Source organism: Zerene cesonia, chromosome 15, assembly GCF_012273895.1.
Source record: "Zerene cesonia ecotype Mississippi chromosome 15, Zerene_cesonia_1.1, whole genome shotgun sequence".
Classification (NCBI taxonomy): Eukaryota; Metazoa; Arthropoda; class Insecta; order Lepidoptera; family Pieridae; genus Zerene; species Zerene cesonia.
Genome location: NC_052116.1, coordinates 2,918,014 through 2,941,425, shown reverse-complemented (window position 1 = coordinate 2,941,425; position 23,412 = coordinate 2,918,014). Strand labels below are relative to the sequence as shown.

Sequence of the window (23,412 nt, the reverse complement as noted above, 5' to 3'; positions counted from 1 at the left end):
GTAATAAATGTTATTTGCAGTTAACAATTTTCTTTTTTCTTTATTACAATATTTATGGCAAGACTAGGTATACTAGCTTTAGTAAGAGTACTGATGAAATTATATTCAATTTTATATACTAATAAAATACAACACACTATGCGATTTTTATATGAACACAATCTCTTTAATAAAGCTGAAAAAAAAGTAACAATTTTTTTTTATGTTAAAAGTGTATACAATAGGATCCAGTTAGACATGCCCAAGCGCATGCCTGGTGGTCCTGTGGGAGATACCGGTATTTTTTTTTAGTTATTGGCTCGTTGTATTTATGTTTCCTCTTTCTTTTTTACAAGGTAAGTGTTTTATTAACTATAATTAATAATTATCTACGTATAAGATGTTATTTTACTTCGTGAAGATAAAAATGTTTGTGGTGTTTTATAATGTTTATAAACAGACGTATGTATAGTGTTATAGAATATCTCATTTCAATTTAATTGTGTATATATGTATAATAGTATTGATTGGCCAGAGGGGGACCTGAAGCCGATTGACCTTCTACGATCTTTAATGGTAATTTATACAAATCACGATACACGTGTATCAAATGTAGGGAATAGCGATATAAACGTGTGTTTATTAACGTATATGTTAAAAACAATATTATTTTTAGCCCCTCAGGTAGCTGTATAAGAGTACTCGGACGAAAAAACATATATTTTCATGTGACCCGGTCGTGATTCGAGTCGAAATGTACTGACCTTATATTTACGGCTGTTAATTAAAAATTCAATAGAATTCCGTAGCAAACTTGGATTCTTGTCAGCGTAGAGCTAGCAACCGTAGCAGCTACGAAATGCTACGTAATTCTACGCTACTTAAGGTTCTTTTATGCGTAGCGCTCCAACTGTACATGATTTGTATAATGTCGTTAGAAATCTTAGAAATATGCTGGCCTGAGATTATTATAGTGAAAAATTTACTGAAAATACGAGTTCAATTTTACGAACGGATATTAAGTATCGATAGAATATGATGTTAAATAAAGAAGTGTAATTCCTCAAAGACAAAAAATAGATATGTAATAAAATTAATTTTTGATACACGCGATATAGTAGTGGTTGGAATTTATACAGTTTAATAAGCTGGGTAGTAATTCAATTCATTTCATAATAAATAAATGCTTTAAGGAGCCACTACCTTTTTGTAAAATAAATAGAAAAGATTATAAAATAATAGTCCTTATAGATAGGATTAAATAAATTAATAGTCAGTTCACAGCAAAATTTCCCAAAAAATTTCTAAGTAAACCATTACATAACAACAAACCGATTTCGCATCAAAGCAATTCGTAATCCACGCCGACGATTTACATTAAAAAAGGCGCTTTTAAATTCTCAAAAGACCGTCGGCACAAAGGTGTCTTAAGAAACATTTTAATGTCCCCAAAGGCGGCCGTAAACTACAAATGAGGCGGAATATTACACAGTAGCGGATACATTTATCACACTCTCTTTGTCCTAGCTTCACTCGGTCACGATATAAAAGCCAAATTCGCGGTTGTCACGTTTTTAATTAATATACGAGGGAGAGGCCCTTTGTAACACGAAATTCGTCAATTACCATGGCATAATTTCAAAATAAAAATGAAAACGAATAGCCCGTTGTTGGGTTTTGCGGGATACTGGTAAATAAACTTAGGGTTTGTTTAATTTTAACGATTTTATCGTGATATTGATTAGGTTAGGTTAGGTTAGATATTTATTGTGGTCTTAAATTAAAATATCGCTGGCGGCTCTAAGGCTAAATGTCAATTCGGTGTACCATTTTAGAATATATTTAATCTATTTGTATACATTTGTCCCAATTTTTTTGTCGTAATTTTAAATTAAACAAATGTCTGTATGAAAGAGCTATGATTGATTTCTTTTATCATTATGGTGCACCAATAAGCTACAATGCCATTAAATATGGACGTAGTTTTTCATATACAAAACATATACAAAATGAGAATTAAAGACATTGCAATGCATTTAAATGTATCACAGGGGCTAGTTTTTAGGTTTACGTACGTCAAAAGCAAGCGGATAAAATATGCAGCCACATTTCAGGCCATGGACTGAGTGCTAAGTGAGGTTAAAGGTTTGTCAAAAGGTAAGTATAGAAACAAAATAATCACCTCGTATAAGCAGTTCGCCCCGGCTTCGCACGCGGTATAAGCCTTTAGGGATATCCTTGAAAATTTTGGGATATCCCTAATTTTCACTATTTTTCTTCTCTAATATTCCTAAATTTCACCTCTTTATAATATGAGTATAGATTAATGGCCAAGTTCTGGATGTGTGGCTCAGCATCTTGTATATCCTGCTGCTGCATCTTGTATATGTTTAAGCAGCACCAAATATTACTCAAAATAAACAGGCAGACCCAAAAATCTATATATTCCACACCATTTTTTTTAAGTCACGGTCGGTAATCGAGCTGGTGGGTCGCCTGATGGTAAGCGCTTCCACCGCCCTTGAACATTTGGAGGCAAATGGATGGCCAACTATGAATTGGAAATCCTTTTCCAAAAAGGATTGACGAGAGGAATAAGGAAAGGAATGGGAAAGGTAAGGAAAAGACTTATATGGACTTCCGGATCTCCTACTCACCGAACATAACACAGCAGCATGCAACAGCAGTATGCTATTATACGCCGGTTTTCTGTAGGGTGTGGTACTCTCCCGGTGCCAGCTGGCCCAATTCGTACCGAAGAGTACTCGACTACCACAATTAGTTACCGAATATCATCAAGGTAATTAGCCTAATACAGCTATATTGAAATGAGATATAGCCACATAGATGTCACCATATCTACTTATACATTTTATTTATATGTTTGGTAGTATAGAATATGGGACGGAAATCCAGCTTAGACTGAGTGTTAAAAGAAAATGTACATTTACGATGCTGAACAGTATAAGGCATGTATGACGGCCTTTTGTCAACATAAGTAAGGAATATAAATATGAAAATGTTTTACGAATAAATACGAAATAAAATCTTTTCGCTCTGTATATCGTATGCATGTTTCCGGTTTTTATTTACTTCAAGAAAGCTGAAGTCAAAAACGAATTATGAATGTATTTTTGTATGCAGTTAGATATAAGACTATTGAATATAACTATGTTTAATGCTGTTTATGAAATTTAAAAGAAATTTATAGTTTTCTATGTTTTCGTTTTAGTTGTATTATTGTAATATATGAGTATTTGTTTCTTAATTTTGATTCTTTTTGATCTTAAATAATTGAAGACATTTGGTATAAAAGTGTCAGATATAAATTGTGTTTTAATAATCTGTGGCATGAATAATTGTCAGTTGAGATACAGAGGTAGCTACATTCTTATTAGGTTCAAACTAATATTAAACACATGCAAAGAGATTTCTTTATATTTCTAACAAGAGCATAATTATATATTAAGTTATAAAAAGCATATGCACCTTTAATGGACTATTACAACTTGTAGGAAATTGCAAGAACTATTATATGAACTGAGAAGTTTAGATGAAGTTAGTAAAAAACTAACTTAATAGCGAAATAACTATGTTGTATACCATACCTTTTATTTAACTTATAGTTGAGAAACCTATTGTGTGTTGATGTATAAACCAAAGACTATTAGCGATGGCAGCCAATGCGTAATTCTTGGTAACAACTAAATCATTTTTCTCACGTGCACATTTTCTCATACGAATGAATTTGTGGGGGTCGAGTACACTACGACACGAACAAGGACAGCTCGCACACACTTACATAGAAGATTGGTGTTAATCAGTAGCATGCGAATGTTACTATATATCCTGCAATGAGTGGGAGAGCTGGACGTCAGTTTTCTTTTCCTTACCCTTTCCAGTTTATTCCTTCATGTCGCCAATACTTTGCTATTCCTACTTCTGTTTTATGCAAAGATTCACTGGTGGTGGTGATTGCTTACCATCAGGCAAAACGCTCACGCCTTTACCCGTCCTAACCTTAAAAAGAAGGTCATGTCTCAACAGCAGTGGAGTGAACAGTCTATATTCTATCATCGAGCGAGAGTCACTTAGTTGGGTTTTATTTTTTTGTAGTGAATAAATCAAACAGTTTATTAACATATTTGGTTCTTTTTTCTCCTTCACGGTCTGGTCAATTTGATTAACCTTCTAATGCGTAATTTCAGGAAACCAAAAAGCCTGACCTTACCGCATAATATACTTAGCAGCTATTATTGCGTTTCTAAGTTAACGCGTGATGTGGTCAGCTCAACTTTTAAATGGGATCTCAGTCCATTTACTTAACTTGGAAAACTACTTACAATCTTTGCCCACAATTTCGTATTCTCGTTTCGTTTAGAGATGTAGCAGAACTAATCTCGCCAACTTAACTGTTTTGTTCTTGAGGCTAGAGCGTATGTAACTTTTGTTTTATTCATCTTATAAGCTGAGCTAAGAGCATTAATAATTAGTTATCTTCTAGACGTAGCTCTCGGCGTCCCGTAACTATATTTAGATTTTTATACCGAGCTAAGCCGTCTCATATTCGTCTTACATGCAATATGTGTATTAAAACAACACAGAACTTAATTACGCATAGTGAGATTATAAAGCTTTTTTGCGAAATCTGTAAAGCGGTGAGACGTCATAAATTCTCCCACAAATCGCGCACCTATTTGTTTCGTGAATAATTTGGGAGCTTTTCCGCTTTTAATAAAATTGCCAAGTTGTTGTCGACCGTGGAGAAACGTCAAGAAATGAAAACATCTAATAAATTTTGTTTTGTTCGGCGTTAATGGAAAATTGAAATGTCCCTGGAAATGACAATCGTGAATTTAGTTTTGGCGTTGTTACGTGTTGTTGTTTGCCTTTTCTTATAGACTGTTATAATAGTAATGCGCGGCCAGCGTACAATACAGGATGGGACAATGGCTTACTTATAATTTTATTTCGCGTGATACGCGGGAAAATTGAATTGAGCGATGTCAATGTATTTAATTTTATTTCCGCGGCAAATAGTATTGGTATTGTTTGGTTTTTATTTTTAAAATTTCATGTCAGAGAGGATAATGTTAAATAACATTACAATTTAACTATTTTTGTCATAAAATAGTGTAGCAGTGTACATAAATTTTGCCGTTGAAAGGCACAATTTATAATTTACTCACAACGTAAAAACTTGAAAAATTAGATAGAAAATTTTCATCACGTTTACATGTTGAAATTTTTATTGAGTTATAACTTTGTAAGATATACTTAGTCGGGAAGGAGGTCATAGGTGCATTGAAGATAACCATATGATATTTATTGTACCTTGAACGCATAAAATTTATATTGTACACTATATTATTGTATGATTTACTGTTTAGTGTATGTTGTACAGGGTCACGGTAATGATTCTTATCGTCATCACGTTTCTGCTAACGTATAAACAAGGTCGACTAAGGTTATCCAGGAATGATACATTTTGCATATGCCTATCAACATTTAAACATTGGAAATGCGAAAGTAACTCTGTTTTTCCCTTCTTCAGGCCTGAACCATTGAAGCGATTTGGATGAAATTTGATGAAATGATGGCTTGAGATCCCGCGAGAATGGAAACTATGCACGTAAACCTAGGGGCTGTTTATCTTTTGCTTTGATAGTACAATAAAGTATTTCTATTCATAACTATTCTACGTTTACCCTTAATTTCACCTTTCTATTCAAATGTGCAACCTTCATACCTTAACATTCTAATTGCCGTCGCTATTTAATGCTTCTGTTTGATATAAAACATTTTGGGAGTTTAAATTATAATTATTAATGATAATTTTATAGAAAATATTCTTGAAATCATCATCAATTTGCATCCCCTTTGATTATCACGAGGATAATAAATAAAGAAAAGAAATTAAGGATCTTACAAAAAGCAGATCAAAGGTCACTTGGGCAAAGTCGGGGCGAAGAATATTACATTTTAGCCATAGAATAATGATAGGAAAAGATATCATGATGTACATATAAAGACGACGATAGTACGTAGCAGATCATGACGTCTTAAACCAGTACTAATTCCATTGATGATTTCCAAAATGTCAAAGCTTTATAAATCGTCAAACGTCATCATTTTCCCACGTTGGAATTAGAACTGCTTTAAGATATCATGGTAGCCTCCCAGTTATTTTTATTGGGAATGTCAAAACCGCAATATATTTATGTATTAATAAGTAGGTAAATATTTTTGATTAATTTTAATTATCTGTCACATATACCTAAAACTGTTAGAACTGCCCGAAATCACAGAATCGTTTAAAATAAAAACAGAGTAGTAAGAATAATGCTTAACGATACAATATCTAATTTAAATAATTACTTGCGATGTCGACGTAAATAATGCTAATAAAATTCAATACATGAAAATTTCTAATCTTCATAAGATCTTTCATAGTGCTGTGCATTACTCATTGGTTCGGAAATTTTGTAGTATGAAATTCTCATATCATTACCATAGCATCCCACGGGGATGTCATCTATAAAAATGTATGTGATGCGGAAATTATGCAGATACTGTGGGAATATTGATTGCTATATGACCTAACCTTAATACTTATACATAGATGACCTACTTATGAGGTTCTGTTTGGATTAAAAAGATAATGAAAGATTACCTAATGGCTTGAAGTATATTTTGAATGAATTTTATAGCAGTATTAGAGGTGGTGAATGCATCTGGAAACTTTTCAAAGTTGCAAGCATCATTGACCTAGAAATTATTAAATTATTTTTATTTTCCTCAGAGCTGATTAATTAAGCGTTATATTTTTTGCATGCTGTGCAATGTAGGTCACCTTTGTCTTCTCTATTTTTGGTTCTGGGACATTATTATTTCTTAATTGTTGGCTATTCTAATTAGTTTTTTTTTATTGTTTCTTTTTATGAGATTGTCTTAATTTTGTAACCGACGTTTCCAAAACGAAGGAGGTCAATCAAATTGTATTTTAACCAAATGGGTTTTTAACCAATTGGCGTGATTCTTTATTTTTCTTTAAAGTTTTTTGTATTTTGGTACCATTTTAGAATCTACAGTGGAACTAACCCCAAGGGACACCAGTTACCTTCTTTATAGAAAAGAATGATATATATAAAATGGTATATAATATTAAGTAGTAGCTCTTCATACAAAATATTTGCATCATGAATGGTACATTTTTGACGTGACAACGTTTTAAATTAGGTTGCGGCTCGGAGTCACTCATGAAAAAGTGTAACGCCCGGTAACGTTACGATGAGTCACCGAACTATGATCGGTCCGCCGCGCGCGCAGCACTAGAGAATTAGGGGCATTGAATCGGCGCGTGCTTGTGTCTCTGTCTCTGTCTTTTTAGTAAACAAAATATATTTTCTATAGTTACAATTTGTGCAATTCTTATTTTCATCCAATTCCTTGTTCCTACTGTGCAAATTAATAATATTCATATCAATAAATATTCTACCGAGAAAAAGACGTTGTCAAGTAAAATCTTCGCCCGTAAAACCGACTTTACAGGCAACCATTTTTTTATACATAGTTTCATCTTTAGTTTAATATAGGTTTTTCATAATTTAGATACTATTTTGTAACAAGAGTAGTAATTAAATTTAAAATGTAGTTAGTAAATGGGTGATTCGCGTAATTACCGCTATCGTATAGTAACATCAACCTGTATTTAAGCTAATAGAATACATGTATTTTTTATACAAACTGTAATGAGCATGTAATTATTACCTCACTTTCTGGAATGAGACTCACGTGAGCGTGCGCAATGTCGAGGACTCTTCTTACATACCTACATTTGAATGTTGAGGTAGTGATCAATGGTAAATAAAATCAATTCGTTGGGGAAATTTATACAAATTTCATATAACATACAGCTGATTAAGTTTATTTGCATGAGCTAATCTCAGGAACTACTGACCTAACTAATTAAAAAATTTTTAGTTGCATTTTATATTTTAGATATAGGTGATCCCTTAGTTCTATATGCTATATGTGTACCACTAAATATGTATTTTATATAAGCAATTTGAAACAGTATCGCCTTGCTCTAAAACGTAAAAAGTAAAAACAAGCAATTCGTAACGTTGTAATCTCGCCCTTATCTTAGGAAACTTCACACGCATTCCCATTATCTCATTACGTATCACGTATTGTTCCAGTCGATTCCCCTCATGTCACCATCTGCGGATGCGATGCTTTTCGCTTTTGTCTCTTAATGTACGTATTGTCTTCCGTTATAAACACGCCTTTATTAGCCTGTACATGTTACGCTGGAAGTTGTTTTTAATGAGTGTTATTGTCGACTATAAATCCTGATAATCACTTTTTGTTCTTTGGTACAAGCCGGCAAATTAGGATGTCATGTAATGAGTATACAGCGCTGCTCCATTCGTTGATGTTTGTTTGTTCCTTTTGAGCACATTCTTATGGTTGATGTTTATTTATATAAAATACAGTGACCACTTTTTTATATTAACATTTGGTACACCAAGTCATCACATCATACAGTACATCAATCAATTAGTTTTAAATAAACTCTGTCCAAGCGCACTTTATTTTGCCTTAAAATTGATATTAATAATGTGTTAAAAATACACATTATAAATATCAATCAATAAAGCGCGTCAATAAAAGCAAAAATTAATCTACTGAGTGACGTATCGTATCGAAATGCCATTTCAACACAGATGTGTTTCATAAATCATTTTGTTCATACCTGGCTATTGATTTTCAAACGCGAACTTCAATCAAAAAGCGCGCGTGCTTCTATTAAATCGCGTTCGAAATTTATGATTTTCGGTACAAATATTTGATATATTTGTAAAATGTACGGTGGGTATCGCCTTCAATAAAAACACAGTTTTAGTAGATGTTTTAAATACAATTTTATTGTAGTACGTAGTTGTGTACTAACTAATATAACTGGCATTAAACAGGTTTTAGGAATATAAGCTTTTGAAAATGAGTTTAATGAGTTGTAACGTATGTTAATTTTAAAATTAGTTTGACAACAAAAATACTGTATCTTTCAATTTACAATATTTTAAAATATTTATGCGATAACATATCTATTACAAAAAAGGAGATATATATTTTTTCTTCACAGCGTTATTGGCCGGTACGTTGAAGACCATGCAGCGAGCGGCTTGCGACGACGAGATGGTGTCCCTTGCCTGTCCACGGGGCACATCAATTAGCATCCAAGTGGCGCAGTATGGGAAGGCAGCGCCGGATGCTCGTACATGTGTTGCCGAAAAACCACAAGACACCACGGATATTAGCGAAAAGTGCTTGTGGCCGAATGCTATGCAGGTATGTTCTGACTAATGATAAAAATAATTTCAAGTGAACGATTTATGGTGGTTTAAAAGTATATTTACGCTATAACTCTAACTCGGGTGTAGTTACTGTTTGTCTACTTTAGGCGTTTTAAATCCGTTCTAAGGCTTTAATGGATAAGCGTCGTATTATATTAGCTACATTACAAGTGTTACGCTTAAAACTAAATAAAAAGGAATCACTTAAAACAATATTATTTAATTGTCTCACTAATAAACGAACTTATTGCATTATGCATTATATATACATAGAAGTACATATGTTACATATATTAGAAATGTATTATTTGTTAATAATAAAAAAATTCTGACCTTGATTTATGATACAATTAGACTTGTGAATTTGTAAATATCTCCTCAAATTGTAACACTCTGCATTCGCAGCGGTTGGACCTCCGTGCTCGAACGTTGTTTAATCGATATCCGATAACTACCCTCACTTAGTTAATAGTCTTAGTGACTGAGCTGAGCAATTTCGCATTCAAAATATTTCGGCATTTTGTTTAATTGTAAGTAGAATCCTATCCTACTAATATTATAAATGCGAAAGTTTGTAAGGATGTGTGTGTGTTTGTTACTCTTTCACGCAAAAACTACTGAACCGATTGCAATGAAATTTGGTACGTGGATAGCTGGACAGAATAACATATAGGCAACTTTTTATCCCGATATTCCTACGGGATAAGCCGCGGGCGCAGCTGGTATTTATAAAATTAGCTTGTAAGTTTTATCAGTGGAGTTTGTTACAAAAGTCTTTGAAAAATATGCATTTTTATGGAACATATATTGTTATACTAAATTTTACAGCATAATACATATGGAATGTTGATAATTAAGCGAACATCGTTGAAATAGATTTATGAATGTCAATAATTTACATTTCATTTTCATAATACTTGTAAATAAACAAATATTTTACATAGATATAGGTATAATGTCAGATAATATTTTAGAATGTCGTCATACTTTACCATCATCATTTATCATCGTGAACATATTTTAAGAGGTACCACGAATAAATATACAGACTTGTTAGCACAAAACCGCAGCAAGCTCTAGCTAACAATCTGCTTATGTAAATTGGTAATTTTATTCCCCAAAGTGGCGCGCAGTACAAAACAAACCGACACTTTATCTAGTTGATGTATAATTTTGTCCACAGTACTCGCTGCTGCAAACAGTTGTGGAAGCGTGTCAGAAGAAACCGGCCTGCAAATTTAGCACAAAATCAAAACCAGGCTCCGTTGACCCTTGTCCGCATGCGAGGAAGTTCGTCGAAGTTGCATACAAGTGTAGGCCGTGTGAGTATTTACGCTCGCTAAAGGGACTGTAATGTTTGTGGAATTTTTTTTTGTTATAGTCGGCAATGGAGCTGGTGGAACGCCTGATCGTAAGCGCTACCACCGCCCATGAACATTTTGAGAGGCATAACCTTATACCTCCATTACAGACCTTACGCCTCTACAAATGGATTGCCGACTTTGGGAAGGGATAAAGAAAAGGGATGGGAAGGCTCCGGCTCCCCCACTCACCGAACGAAACACAGCAGAATGCTATTTCACGCCGGTCTTCTGTGGGGGTGTAGTACTTCCCCGGTGCGAGCTGGCCCAATTCATGCCGAAGCGTGCTCGACTAGCACACATAAAAATGTCTGAGTGTGATGCATTGTTTCACTATATCATGTAATTAATGATCAAGATTTGCATGTTGATTTGATTTGTACTATTGTAAGATTTGTATGATAGTTGTCCTCAGCGTACGAATAACATTTATGCTTAATTTTATATGTTATGACTCTCTGTTTTATGTTATGAAAATAAAGCATGAAATGGCCAAACAAACCTGCAACAATAACACCAAACACATTTACAAACGTAGAAAACACCGATTGATTATTATTTCCTCGACTTATCGAGTATAAGGTTATCAAAAATTCCTCCATTGTACCTGAAAGCGTTCACAAATTCAGATGTTTCCAACACAACGCCTCCAATCACCATACATTAAAGGAACAATCACATTCATCGAATATGCCAAGCACATGTTACATTTATCACTGGCGGAAATAATTCCCGCGCTTTTTGACTCAGTATTTACATTCCGACAAATGTTGTTCGATGTATGGCAAATATTTATGCTAAACAAATTATAATTTTGAATTGCTTAAGGTGTATACGTATAATGTTATGCAAATATGTAAAAAAAATAAAGTCGTTGCAGAGTGCACGCATCTTTAAAATGGGACGACGTTTAAACTGAATTCATAAATATAGATTGCAATATGATATTTTGTGCTGAAGTTATAAATAATTAAAAATAATAACTCCATAGCCTTCTTTGTTCTAGAATATTCTAATATATGCAGTATATATTTTGGTCTACCTTAACGTATTAAAGAATTTTTATACCGTTTGATAGCAGAAGAGACACAAAGGACCTTGTCACGACCATTATATGAAAGTTATTGGTTCTTTCCCTTATTTTAGGTCGCGTTAGATTCTGCTGAAGCCCGTAGGCCATCCTGATTTATCTATCGTTTATTTATTCATGTGATTTTTGGGATTTTCGGCTTTAAGTTTCGAAATAAAGGTTCTTTTGTGACGCGTTCGGACTTTATGGGACGGTTTAAATCAAATAGGATATGGAGCTATTTATATCTCTTTTATATTAAAGAGCGAAATGCAAACGAAATTTTGTCGTATTTTAGTTTCATGAGTATTTTGCATGAATTTGAGATCAAATATGAATAAACTATTTATGAATAGAAACTCTTTTATGAATAAATGAAATACTTTTCTTTGAATTAATCATATGCCCCTAAATATCATATTTTTAGAAAGACTTGATTTATCTAATATTTTTGGGCTGGACATCGAAATTGAATATTATATACTAAGTTATGTTAGAAATAGAAATTAAACACTTTGTAACGAATTTTAAACCCGGTTTATTCACTATATTACAATGTCAAGGGGAGACAGTCTCCCTGTGACCACGCTCGCTCTAAAGTGTTCGAAGCGTCGGGTTAATAATGTAATGAATAAATCGCGTATAAAATCCGTTAAAAAGTCTTTAATTTCTAAATGTATAATACTCGTGTAAAATCAAACACAAGAAAATATTATTTTGTATTATCAAACCCACCCGCGTCTTATTATACAGTTTACACAGAAATTTTTAGTTTTCCGAGAATTCATCCACGAATTGGTGTCCAACAGTCGTTGATAAATACTGTCGTGTAATTTCTGTTTATCCGAAACAATAGGGTTGCTAATCGCAATGGTTTTTACGAGGGCGGTGTGAGTGTATTGGCGTGATTTATGTGATGTTATTAAATTCCGGGGAGAGGTCAGCGGCCCGGCCGCACCCTGGTCATAGGTGTGGCTATTATGGGTACTGGGCAGTCGGGCGAGAAAACGCTGCGATTATAAGGTTTTTAATTTTAGTTATCGATCGTAACTGCATAAGGATAACGGGTTGGTTAATGTTAAAAACATCTGTTGGTTGTCTGTTTTATAGAGGAGTCTGTTGTTTGAGTGTAAAGAATACAGACATTTCAATATTCTGTATTTCTTGGTGTTGAAAATGAACTTGTATCGTTCTTCATTTAGTCCGCAACCGTGTTTTTTGAAGCACCGAGAATATCTTGAATAGCAAAAAGTTAACAATATATTTCCTCGGCTAAATAACATCTCTTCCTTCTAAGATAAATACCTGTATTTATTACGAGTTGTCGTACTAAAATACAATATCATTTTATATCATCAATGTTATTTCACTTTTATATGGCAGCGGTGAACTGTATATAATCCTGAAGACATGTTGGCGTTGAGTTTTGGTAATTTAAATATAAGGTAATACTTATCCGTACTTATATTAAAAATTCGGATATTTGACTGTCTGTCTCTTCTTCACGCCTAAACGACTCAACCGATTTGGATTAAATTTGTAGATAGTTTGAGACTCGAAGGATCGAAAATCTGACGGGAACGTGAATTATGTACGGAATACCTCGGTATTTATACATATTTTTAATTTACTGCGCGGGCGAAGCCACGGGCGGATACACAAGTGTGTTACATATAAATATAAGTTAGTAGAAAGAAGATTATTTTTAACCACAGAAATAAATATTTATTTCATTCTTCTTATATAGTTACAGTATTGTTGTAATAGATATGGTAATAAAAAGTATTATCATACACGGTTACGTTAAGACTTATTAAATAGATGTTGCATTACTTTATACATTAAAATGCCTTCAATCCAGTACAAGGTATAGTATATATGAGTATAGATCAATCACAAAACAGAACAGACAAAACCGCGCGTTTACTTATGCTTTGAGTAACAATACTATGCTCCATTACTAAGCCCCCAGTAAACGTATAACTGATCAACGAATGCTCGAAGCGAGCTTTTAACGTAGTGGTTTTAGATTTCTAATGGCATGAAAGGGTTGTGGCCGAGTCCTCTGCTTACATTGCAATTAATACGGCTAATTATGTTAACGTGTATACTCTGTTAATTGAGTTTATAATAGCCAATAGCTGTTCATACTTTGGGGTTTACGTGTGCGTTATTGATTTTATTTCGTAAAGTTAGTAGCAATGTGTTGAATACCGGTGCTGTGCTGCAGGCGCTTGATTTGAATATATTTTCGTGTTATTTAAGTCTAATAATTGTACGAATTCATTAAAAATGAAGATGTTAGGGTTAAGGTAGTGGCAGATAAATACATTTGTTGATGTAATAAATCCTATAGTTTACTTTCTATGGCTTAAAAAAATTCTCAATTATTAAGTTTGTAGCAGTGCTGTTTTTGTTAGGCGGGGATGAAAATAACATTTATTCATTCATTTTGAGTTAGTTAAAATGTTCAGTTTTCAATAAATGGTATAAAGGTACACCCACTTAATTAAAATTCTGTTGATAAAGTTTTTGATATTAAAAGCTCCGTTTAAATTAAAAAGCTTTTAAATATTAATAACCACGTATCGTTTGACGTATCAACTGACCAAATGGATAAAATTAAATTGACCTCAATATTTCTATGTACTAAAAAAAATGTGTCGATAAAATACGAAATTTTGTTTTCCGAATAAGTAAAACGGTATATTCATTAGTTTTCGAATGTATACAAAATAGATCTCTTATTTCAAGACTTATTTATTATATATCAAATATGATATTCTGAACAATACAGAATAATAACGAACGCTGAGTCACATTAGTCTTTTGAAACACACGTTGTACATAGAAAAAGTACCGAATATTGGCGCAATATCATTAATATCCGATCCTGAATAAGCATCGATTTCATAATGATTGTTCATACTGCCATGTCGAAGAGGACAGGTGATATATTTCGATCAGTGACGGACTGAAGGGGAGTAGTGACCACTCGTAAGTCGTAAGGGTTCTTTCGTGTTCCTATTGATTTATTTAGAAGTCGGATATGGGGGAGTGATTAGGCTTTTGTGTTGGTTCCTTTGATAGCTGTTCATTTCTGGCGGCAATTTATAAATAGGATATGGACTATGGTGTTTTAAATATATATCGATTGTGTTGAACTTAATATTTGAAATTCTTTGCTTCACTTGATACATTTAAAGTAATTTATAATTTACAGAAACTTTGAGTGTATAAGATTTTCTATTTATGTAATCAATTTCTTCAGACACAAAAATCACAGCATAAATTTGCTTCGTTGCGATATGATTGAAATACAAAGAAACAAATCACATTTTCACACTTATAACATTAGTTATTATAATTATGAGTTGAATCTTTAAGTGAATGTGATTTATTTAGAAGTGATTTTAAATAAATTCGTGATTTGAATTTAAAATAAATGATTATTTTTTCGTTCTGGCTTGAAAGTTAGTTTAATTACATTTCATTTCGATATTAGAGATATTATTATAATTTTATTTCTAAAAACACACATTAATTTAACAGATGAGTTTCTGAGCAGAACTGGTTGTGAAGACGATGTGATAAAGCTGAGCTGCAACCCGTATACCAGGGTGGCTATATTCGACGCCCAATACGGCAGAACAGCATATGAGTCGATAACCTGCCCGCAAACCCAGGGTGTCGTTGAAGAGAGTAAGTTCTTGGGACTTTTGTATATTGCATCATAAATCCCAACTGTTAATATTATAATTGCGATAGAATCTCTGCCGGTTTGTCTCTTCTTCACGCCTAAACCACCTGTGTTGTTGGGGATAGTTTTTGTCTTAAAAATATTTTGGGTCCGGAGAAAGATAATAGGAAAGTTTTTATACAGAGAATTCCACATGAGCGGGCATTATGTGAGGCAGTCTCCGGGACTTCCGACATTTTTTTAATTGAATACGCGAAAGAAGTCTCAGGAGAAAAGCTAGTTGTGTATTAAGGCCAGTAAAGGTACATTAGTTTTGACATTAACATGTTGTGCAGAGGAATTGTAAAGTCATAAACACACCATCAGTATCATGCAATAAGCATAAATAATTAGTAAAATACACCTAGATGCTTTTGCTATTATAGAGAAAACCTCAGAGCCGATTTTTACATTCAACCCGTACATTTGCTATTTATTCAATCATACATTTCGATTTTTGTCAAATACTATAAGCATGAAATCGGTGTGTTTTTTCAAATAGATCGAATACGCAAATCGTATGAATAAATAAAAATTTTGCGATTATAATTTAAGCTTCAAAGTTGCGTCATATTATATTTTTGGTGTTAGCATGATTGAGAAATTCTTAAAGAATAGAAGTAATTTGATCACGAGGCGGAATGCGACCCCGCGCCTTTTTGCCCAACCGTAGCAATGCCTAGCCTCTCGACCACTCGTGATCGTGCGGCAGTAATCGTATTCAGTTCTATTAAAAAATCTCGTTTATAAATCTTTTCGATTATATGAAATTAAAAATGAAGTTACCACTATTACTAATTCGATTATGACTTTCCGCAATAGATTGTCTAGCTCCATACGCGGTGGAAACAGTGATGCAAATATGTCACGGCAAGCGGAGATGTCACATCGCAGCGACCAGCAAAACCTTCGGTTCTCCTTGCAAGCCCGTTTCCCGAGCTTATCTGAAGATCGTATACGCGTGTGGTAAGTACATTTTATACTCCTCTAACTACGAAATCTATGCATATATAATAGATAGATATCTTCAGACATGTTTAAAAGATTATTTTCAACCCACTTAAAAAACAGGCTATTAATTCGACTGTATATTTTTTTGTGTTCGTTATTTTATAACGTTTTACTTGAAATCTTGTGCCTGCCATGTTGTCCCATTTAATTTTAGTGAATTTCTCACAATTTGAAGGCGGTTAAGTTTTTTGTTAAAAAATTCCTATACAAACATTTTTATTGTATTTAAGATTAATTAGATAATATCATTTCGTTTGGGAGACAGTATAGACAGCAAGCAACTAAATTAATACTCGATAGACATAGGCATCTGTCTCACTAACAGCTTTAATGAAAGACGATGAATGTAGGGGAAGTTGTATTTATGTTTATTAGAATAACGAAATGAAATCGTGGATCACCTGATGGTAAAACAAATACCATATCTCAAACGCATTTACAGTGGTAGGATCTACGAAGATGTGTTCCCTACTTGTTATATATGTCGCAGCCAAATAGTATAATTTCGCCTATTTACAAACGGCATCATCAGCTTACAAGCGCTCGGCATTATGTATTATGCCGAGAATTTACTTTTCCAAACGTCCACAAGAAACCACCCCTTAACAAAACTACAAAATTCTGATACTGAATTCTCGGTATAACACTAAATGCCGAGCTTTTGTACATTACGGACGGAGGTTGTAAACGGCGAAATTGTATAATTTGCCTGCGATATATACAAAATAAATTTATAGTACCAAATTGGTTGAATTATGATATCGACGCATGAATAGTTTATAAGCTCACACTTTCAGGAATTCTGTTTAAACGCTATGTTGCAACGTTGTGCTATAGGAACATACCATATATCCCCCTTTTTCACCGTCCTATTTCCCACATTGTTAGGAGCTTATGTTTCAAATGGGTCACCTATTTCTAGTTTGATAACTGCGACATACGTCAAAATAAATGATAGAACGGCAAAAATAACGACGTGCTTTATTATTTTTATTTGCCGTGAAGTTATATTCAAATACTGCAGGTGTATGAACGCAATCGCACGAGGTTTAAAAATATGATATTTTAATACTGTCTTTACAAATGTGTTGCCAGCTTATAGGACAAAGGGAATAAAGAATGACGACGTGAATTTAGAAATGGTCTGGGAAGGGTGAGGAAAAGGATACGCGGATCCGATATATAATTATAGCATTAGATATAAGAATGGATGTCATATTTACATTAATAATTAACGCCCAAACCCAAACAAAATAAACAAACGAAAAGAGGTCATAATAATACGGTAACATTTAAACAATTATCATGTTTCAATTAATTGGGTTGTATGTAAATAAGGCAAACGTTTTTTGTTTAATTTTATAACAGAAATATAATATATGTTTGAATTTTAACAATTATTTCTTTTAAACAATTTTATTTATTGTAGGCTACAATGCATAGTTTAAAATATTATCTTTGTATGTATCTGCATTCTGCATGAAGATTTTTTACGTAAACTTTTTAGTCATAATTTATTATCTTAGTCTTCTTGATCCTAGTCGAAGATGCTATTCAAGGAAATATATAGCTTAGTCTTATATTTTGATCTTTTTAAGCTGAGAGGTTCCGTCCAGTATTTCATATCTTAAGTATTTATTCAAGTTACAAACTAAAAATTCCTTTTCAGTTCCTCTAGGTGTTTTAACTGAGAGATATGAAAGCACGGACGAGACAGACGAAGTCACGAAGACTCATGAAATAAATAAAGACAAAGGGCTGTTTCAGGAATCAGGTAAATTGTTTACAGTTTATGTCATAAATCATTTTTTTGTAAAGTAAGTGTTTAAAATGTACTGGGAGGTAGAAGATAATTTATAGAAATATTTATGTATTTATTTATAATTTGTAAGAAAGAAAACCTTCTTGACTTTTTTAACAGAAATTAATTTTATTTTGTTACCTTCTCGAAAATCTAAAGCAACCAGACATGTCTAGGTAGTTCTAGGTGCGATTTTAATACAAGCTCTATTTCATGGAATTTTGTAACAATGTAGAATAGTAAGGCATTTTAGTTATTGATCCAAAAATCCTAACTTTAAATTTTAAGCTTTCTGTTCTCAATGAAATTCATATTGCCAATGATAATAAAGTACGTTCTCGGAACGTGGAGTAAATTCTAACTTATAATTATATAAATTCAAGAATAAGCCCCTTTTTGCATTGTTAATTCATATCTATGTATTGTTTCGAAGAACCTATTGAGAGATTAGGAACTTGGACAATAATTTATTGTAATAATTATATCTCAAAAGGCAACGGTGAAGAGATGTCCTAATTATGTCTTATAAACTAATTATTGAACGAAATGTCTATATTTATATCATTATTATAATCCGAAAGGTTTAATGATTTTGATTTTAGAATTTCTTTGCATTTTTGTATTTTGTTCTTATTAGTTAATTATTGAGATAGATGGTGATAGATTCTTTATTTCGTGAGATTGTTTATTTAATTTTTAACTAAATATTTTAAAAGATACGAGCGATAAATGGGAATTGAACGCTGTATCACCAATCGCCGACTCAGCGCTGCAGCCGTCGGTAGAAATTAGCAGTCACCGAGACAAGGAAATTGCCTCGGAAAATGTATATACGGGAAATGTGAATAAATCAGGTATGTGAGCACAAGAAATTACATTTAATATAAATTATCAAATAAGAATTGAAAGAAATTTTAAGATGTATGTTGTGGTCCGCCTGTATTTTGATGATGATAGTTTGTTAAATGACTGTAGTTAATGCTCTTGAATACATATTAATTGTCGTTAAGCTAAACATAGGTGACACAAATCAGACTATTTAATGTTAATAAATATTTTGGATATAATAATCAGTTAATGCATATTGTTATTTTCAATAAAATGTATAGAAATAATGACATAAAACCGAAAGAGTATAAGAAATTCGATTATTGTGGAGGGATCACTAGGCTAGGCGTTTCTACGGCTTGGCGAAAAACGCGGATTCGAATCCCGCCCCGTGATCAATTTTTTTCTATTCTTTCAAAACTTCTCATTTATAAAGCATTTCAATGTTATGAAACTAAAAATTAAATGTTTAGAAATAATAATATTCTTTCATGTTTTTAAATTGTTTAGCTGATGGCCCGTAAATCTTCCACAAAAACAAAATTTTACATCATACAGATGTAAAATTTTACCTTAAAATATTTGCATACTAACTGTACTCTCATCTAGCGATAGATCTGATAAAATAGCTTCAGCTATGCAAACATTCTTCAATAACAGAAAATCAGAAAAGAGGTTCCTCCAGATAGGCATCCATAATATGAAAGAATGGCCTTTCAATAGCTTATAGAAATCACTGAGAGGCACATAATTATTTTATTGTTCAAGTTGTTTTATGAAAATGTCATATGAATATTCTTAGCTTATTTTTTAATATAATCATGAACAATAAATAATACGAATTTTAATGCCTAGTCAATTACGGACTTAGTTACAGTTATTTACCAAATATACCTGCATAATAGTGCGATATTTCTTAAGCTTGAACACAGGATACGCTACCTAGAAATTAATTGAATTAGCTTAATGTGTTATGTATAAATTATAATATATAAAACACATAAATTATGTATTGTATATATTACGATACTCTCTTAAAATTATCTAATTTAAGCGTATCCCGGAAACATTGGCGAACGGCAGCGGTTAACCACTTTCGCGTTTAATTATTATCACCTAAATTCCTAAACATCGACAAATATCGCTTGAATATTGGTGAAATTAGGCTAAAAGTCCTTGTTACCGGATTTTACCGTAATTAAATGAAATTTGATGCAGACCAAATAGAAATTTATTAGTAATCACAACAATGCAGTTCATAATATAAATTCGATAAAATATTATAAAACACAGTTATACTAAATACATTATTATTATTCAAACTTTCCTTGTGACTTACTTTTCGTCATTCACTATTTTATGATTTTGTTGTTTCCTTCGGTATAATTTCAGATGAACTAATCGGGATGAATAATAGAATGATAATATTTGTTCCAGAACGTTCGAGAGCGAACGAGAACTTCTATTTCTATATCGGTATCGCCATCATCATCATTATAGTTTTAGTAATTTCTTTAATAGGAGTGCGAATTTATATTAACCGTAAGAGAGAGCGCAACGCCAAAAACGGTAACATGTTTACCACAGAGGCACCAAATATCTTCAACGATGCCATATCAGACATAGATAATGATGGTAGTGTTAGTCATATCTCTGGAAACTTCTACGATCCAGGCCATCCAGACATGTTGTACAGGGATTCAACAAAAACTCTTCGACCAATGAAGCCTTTGTCAACCGTATACCCAACGGCTGGTGCTTGCATGTATGGAGTAGATTACATACCTCAAGTCGAAGCACTCAGGTTCGAGAATGATCCAGAAGTGATGATGAGTCCAAAGAGTTTAAGTGGTTATACCAACACGCAATTCCACTACGGGTGACAAAACGATGGAGGTGACACCTCCGGGACTTATTTTTTCTGATTTCACACTGGTCAAGCTTTTAAAGCAAAAAGTTAATAGGTGACTCATCAGATTTTGTGTTTTTAGTCCATAGAATATAGTCTCAAGGGAATTTTAATGGTAATTTAGAAGGAGACCAATAGCAATTATAATTCGATGTAAATAGAGTCGATATCGTGTAAATTTTAATGACCTGTATTTGCTAATTTTTATTATAATTGTTTTGATATTAGTTATAAGTACAGCAATGTTTGTTTGAATTGTGCCTTTTTGTCCATGAAATGGATTTTTTGTTTAGTTTCCATAATTTTGAATGTTTGAAGAATTATTCATGATGTTATTCGTATTATGGTAAGGTGTATATGTATTTTAAGGTATCCTATAATAAATCTAATTTCGTGTTGTAACCATTACTTTTATACAATTTGGTGCCTTTGTCAACATAATAGGTTCTGTTTAAGGTTTAGTTAATTAAGTTTTATTATATTCATGTATCCTTTAATTAGTAATAAATCTCGCACCTTAATCTATTTAATATGCGAAGAGCTGTAACCACGCGCTTGCAAACACGGTCATTCCATTTTCTATTAAAGCACAGACCTGTCTATGTAATTTTATAATTTTTTAATAAACTATTCGAGAAATTGTGTTTCATTCCTGGCACGCATCTTTTATGTTTTAGGTTAATATGGCGTGACGAGGCGTCATTATTCAATAAAATTAGGGGTATGGATCCATTCGTCAAGACGCTAAAGAGGGATCTGTTAATGTAGGGGAAAAGTCGAGTAATATATTATGCACATAAAGTTATATTTCGTAAAGCTAACAATGTTCTTTGCGATAAATCAGCGTTCGGTTGTGGCAACAAATGTCGTGTTCCTGCTCTTTTGAGACATCGATAGGGATTATTGTTTGTGATAGATATTTCGATGGTTACGATTTATACATGGTTATATGCAAACGATGCGAGTGTACACCGCATTTGAAGAATTGGTTATTTTAGTGAAACGTGTGTTGTTTGAAGCTAGTGTTAGAGAGTACAATTGAATTTAGTCCTTCTCCAAATATTGTTTATTTATATTAAGAAATCTATGCTTGCTATTTATATCTATTATGTATAATAATATAGAGAATTGTTTGTTTGTTTATATGTTTGAACGTGTTAATCGATTAATATATTATAAGCGATTAGCAAATTTTTTTCATTGTTGGGTATATATGTGATCCCTGAGAGCTATAGTACATGAACCACGGTCAAAGCCAGGGCGGAGCAGTAGTATTATTGTACATGTATGTAGGTAGATTTTAATTTAAATAATTCCTCTAGTCTTACTATGAAGCAAATCGTTTTGCTACGTAAAGAACAAATCTTCTCTTAAAGGTAATAGTTTCATAACTTTTGAATCGAAAATAAAAAAAAAGCAATATTTTATTTAGATGTATTAATCGTACTAAGAAAATCGTACAACATTTAAAAGTTTATTAGTTAATCACACAACTATAAATACAGAGTTAATATCGGCAATCGCTCTGAGACGATAGATTGAAGGGTATTAGAATAGCTTAGGGCCGTAATCTTCAATAAGTTGTTGTCTAAACAGACGGATAGTTAGTTTGCTTATCTTTGTTTATAGCTCACTAATTCTGCAACGAACTACGCGAATGTTACGTGAATAAAAACAAAACGACCTAGATTCTGGTTTGAAGAAGACAAGGTCCTTCAAAATTTGACAATTCGAAGATAACAAACCAAATATCCTAGTCATAGAAATATGATGAAATTAGTAGGAAGTGATGTTTTTGGGGATAACAATGTGGATATAAAATAGCAAACTCCTTCTAAGTTAATCGTGAAGATAATTTACTATAGTTTTGAATACAGTAACTGCTCTATGTGTAGGGTAATGAGTTACCCGAAAAAGATTGTATTAAGAACAGGTCATGACGAAACAGGTCATCGACGGTCCTGGTGAGGGATTGACAACAACAAAAAAAAATCCAATCATAAACGTCCTTCGTTTTCGAGAACATCGGTTAAAAATAAAACACAACAACACAGACTATTCAAAAACAAATCATAAAAATTCCAACATACATGTGGAATCCTTTGAAAGGACTTCCAATCCGGCAATGAAGTTTGATACAATGGTTCTTTTGAAAAAAAAAACAACCTAAAAAAGCCTGCATCCCAGTTATAATACTGGTACAAAGATGGGAAACATTATAGTAACTGTATTTCATAAACAATAACTATTAACAGCTGTAATTTGTTATGTACATATAACACACTAATTATAAGAAGATGCATAAGGCCACCCAGTAAGAACTTCTACCCGGTAACGATTGCAACATCGCGCACAC

At 32.8% G+C, this 23,412-nt stretch overlaps 1 protein-coding gene across 1 annotated transcript in view; it reads left to right on the top strand.

Moving 5' to 3' along the window:
- Nucleotides 1–21,306, top strand: part of LOC119832413 (protein eva-1-like) — a 24,621-nt gene extending 3,315 nt beyond the window's left edge. Inside the window, exons 2-8 of the mRNA XM_038356085.1 lie at nucleotides 9,128–9,333; nucleotides 10,522–10,660; nucleotides 15,321–15,470; nucleotides 16,330–16,473; nucleotides 18,188–18,292; nucleotides 19,036–19,173; nucleotides 20,585–21,306. Of these exons, the coding sequence (XP_038212013.1) occupies nucleotides 9,128–9,333; nucleotides 10,522–10,660; nucleotides 15,321–15,470; nucleotides 16,330–16,473; nucleotides 18,188–18,292; nucleotides 19,036–19,173; nucleotides 20,585–21,030 (1,328 nt within the window). The 3' untranslated portion in view covers nucleotides 21,031–21,306. The remainder of the gene's footprint in view (nucleotides 1–9,127; nucleotides 9,334–10,521; nucleotides 10,661–15,320; nucleotides 15,471–16,329; nucleotides 16,474–18,187; nucleotides 18,293–19,035; nucleotides 19,174–20,584) is intronic.
- Nucleotides 21,307–23,412: the final 2,106 nt, after the last annotated feature.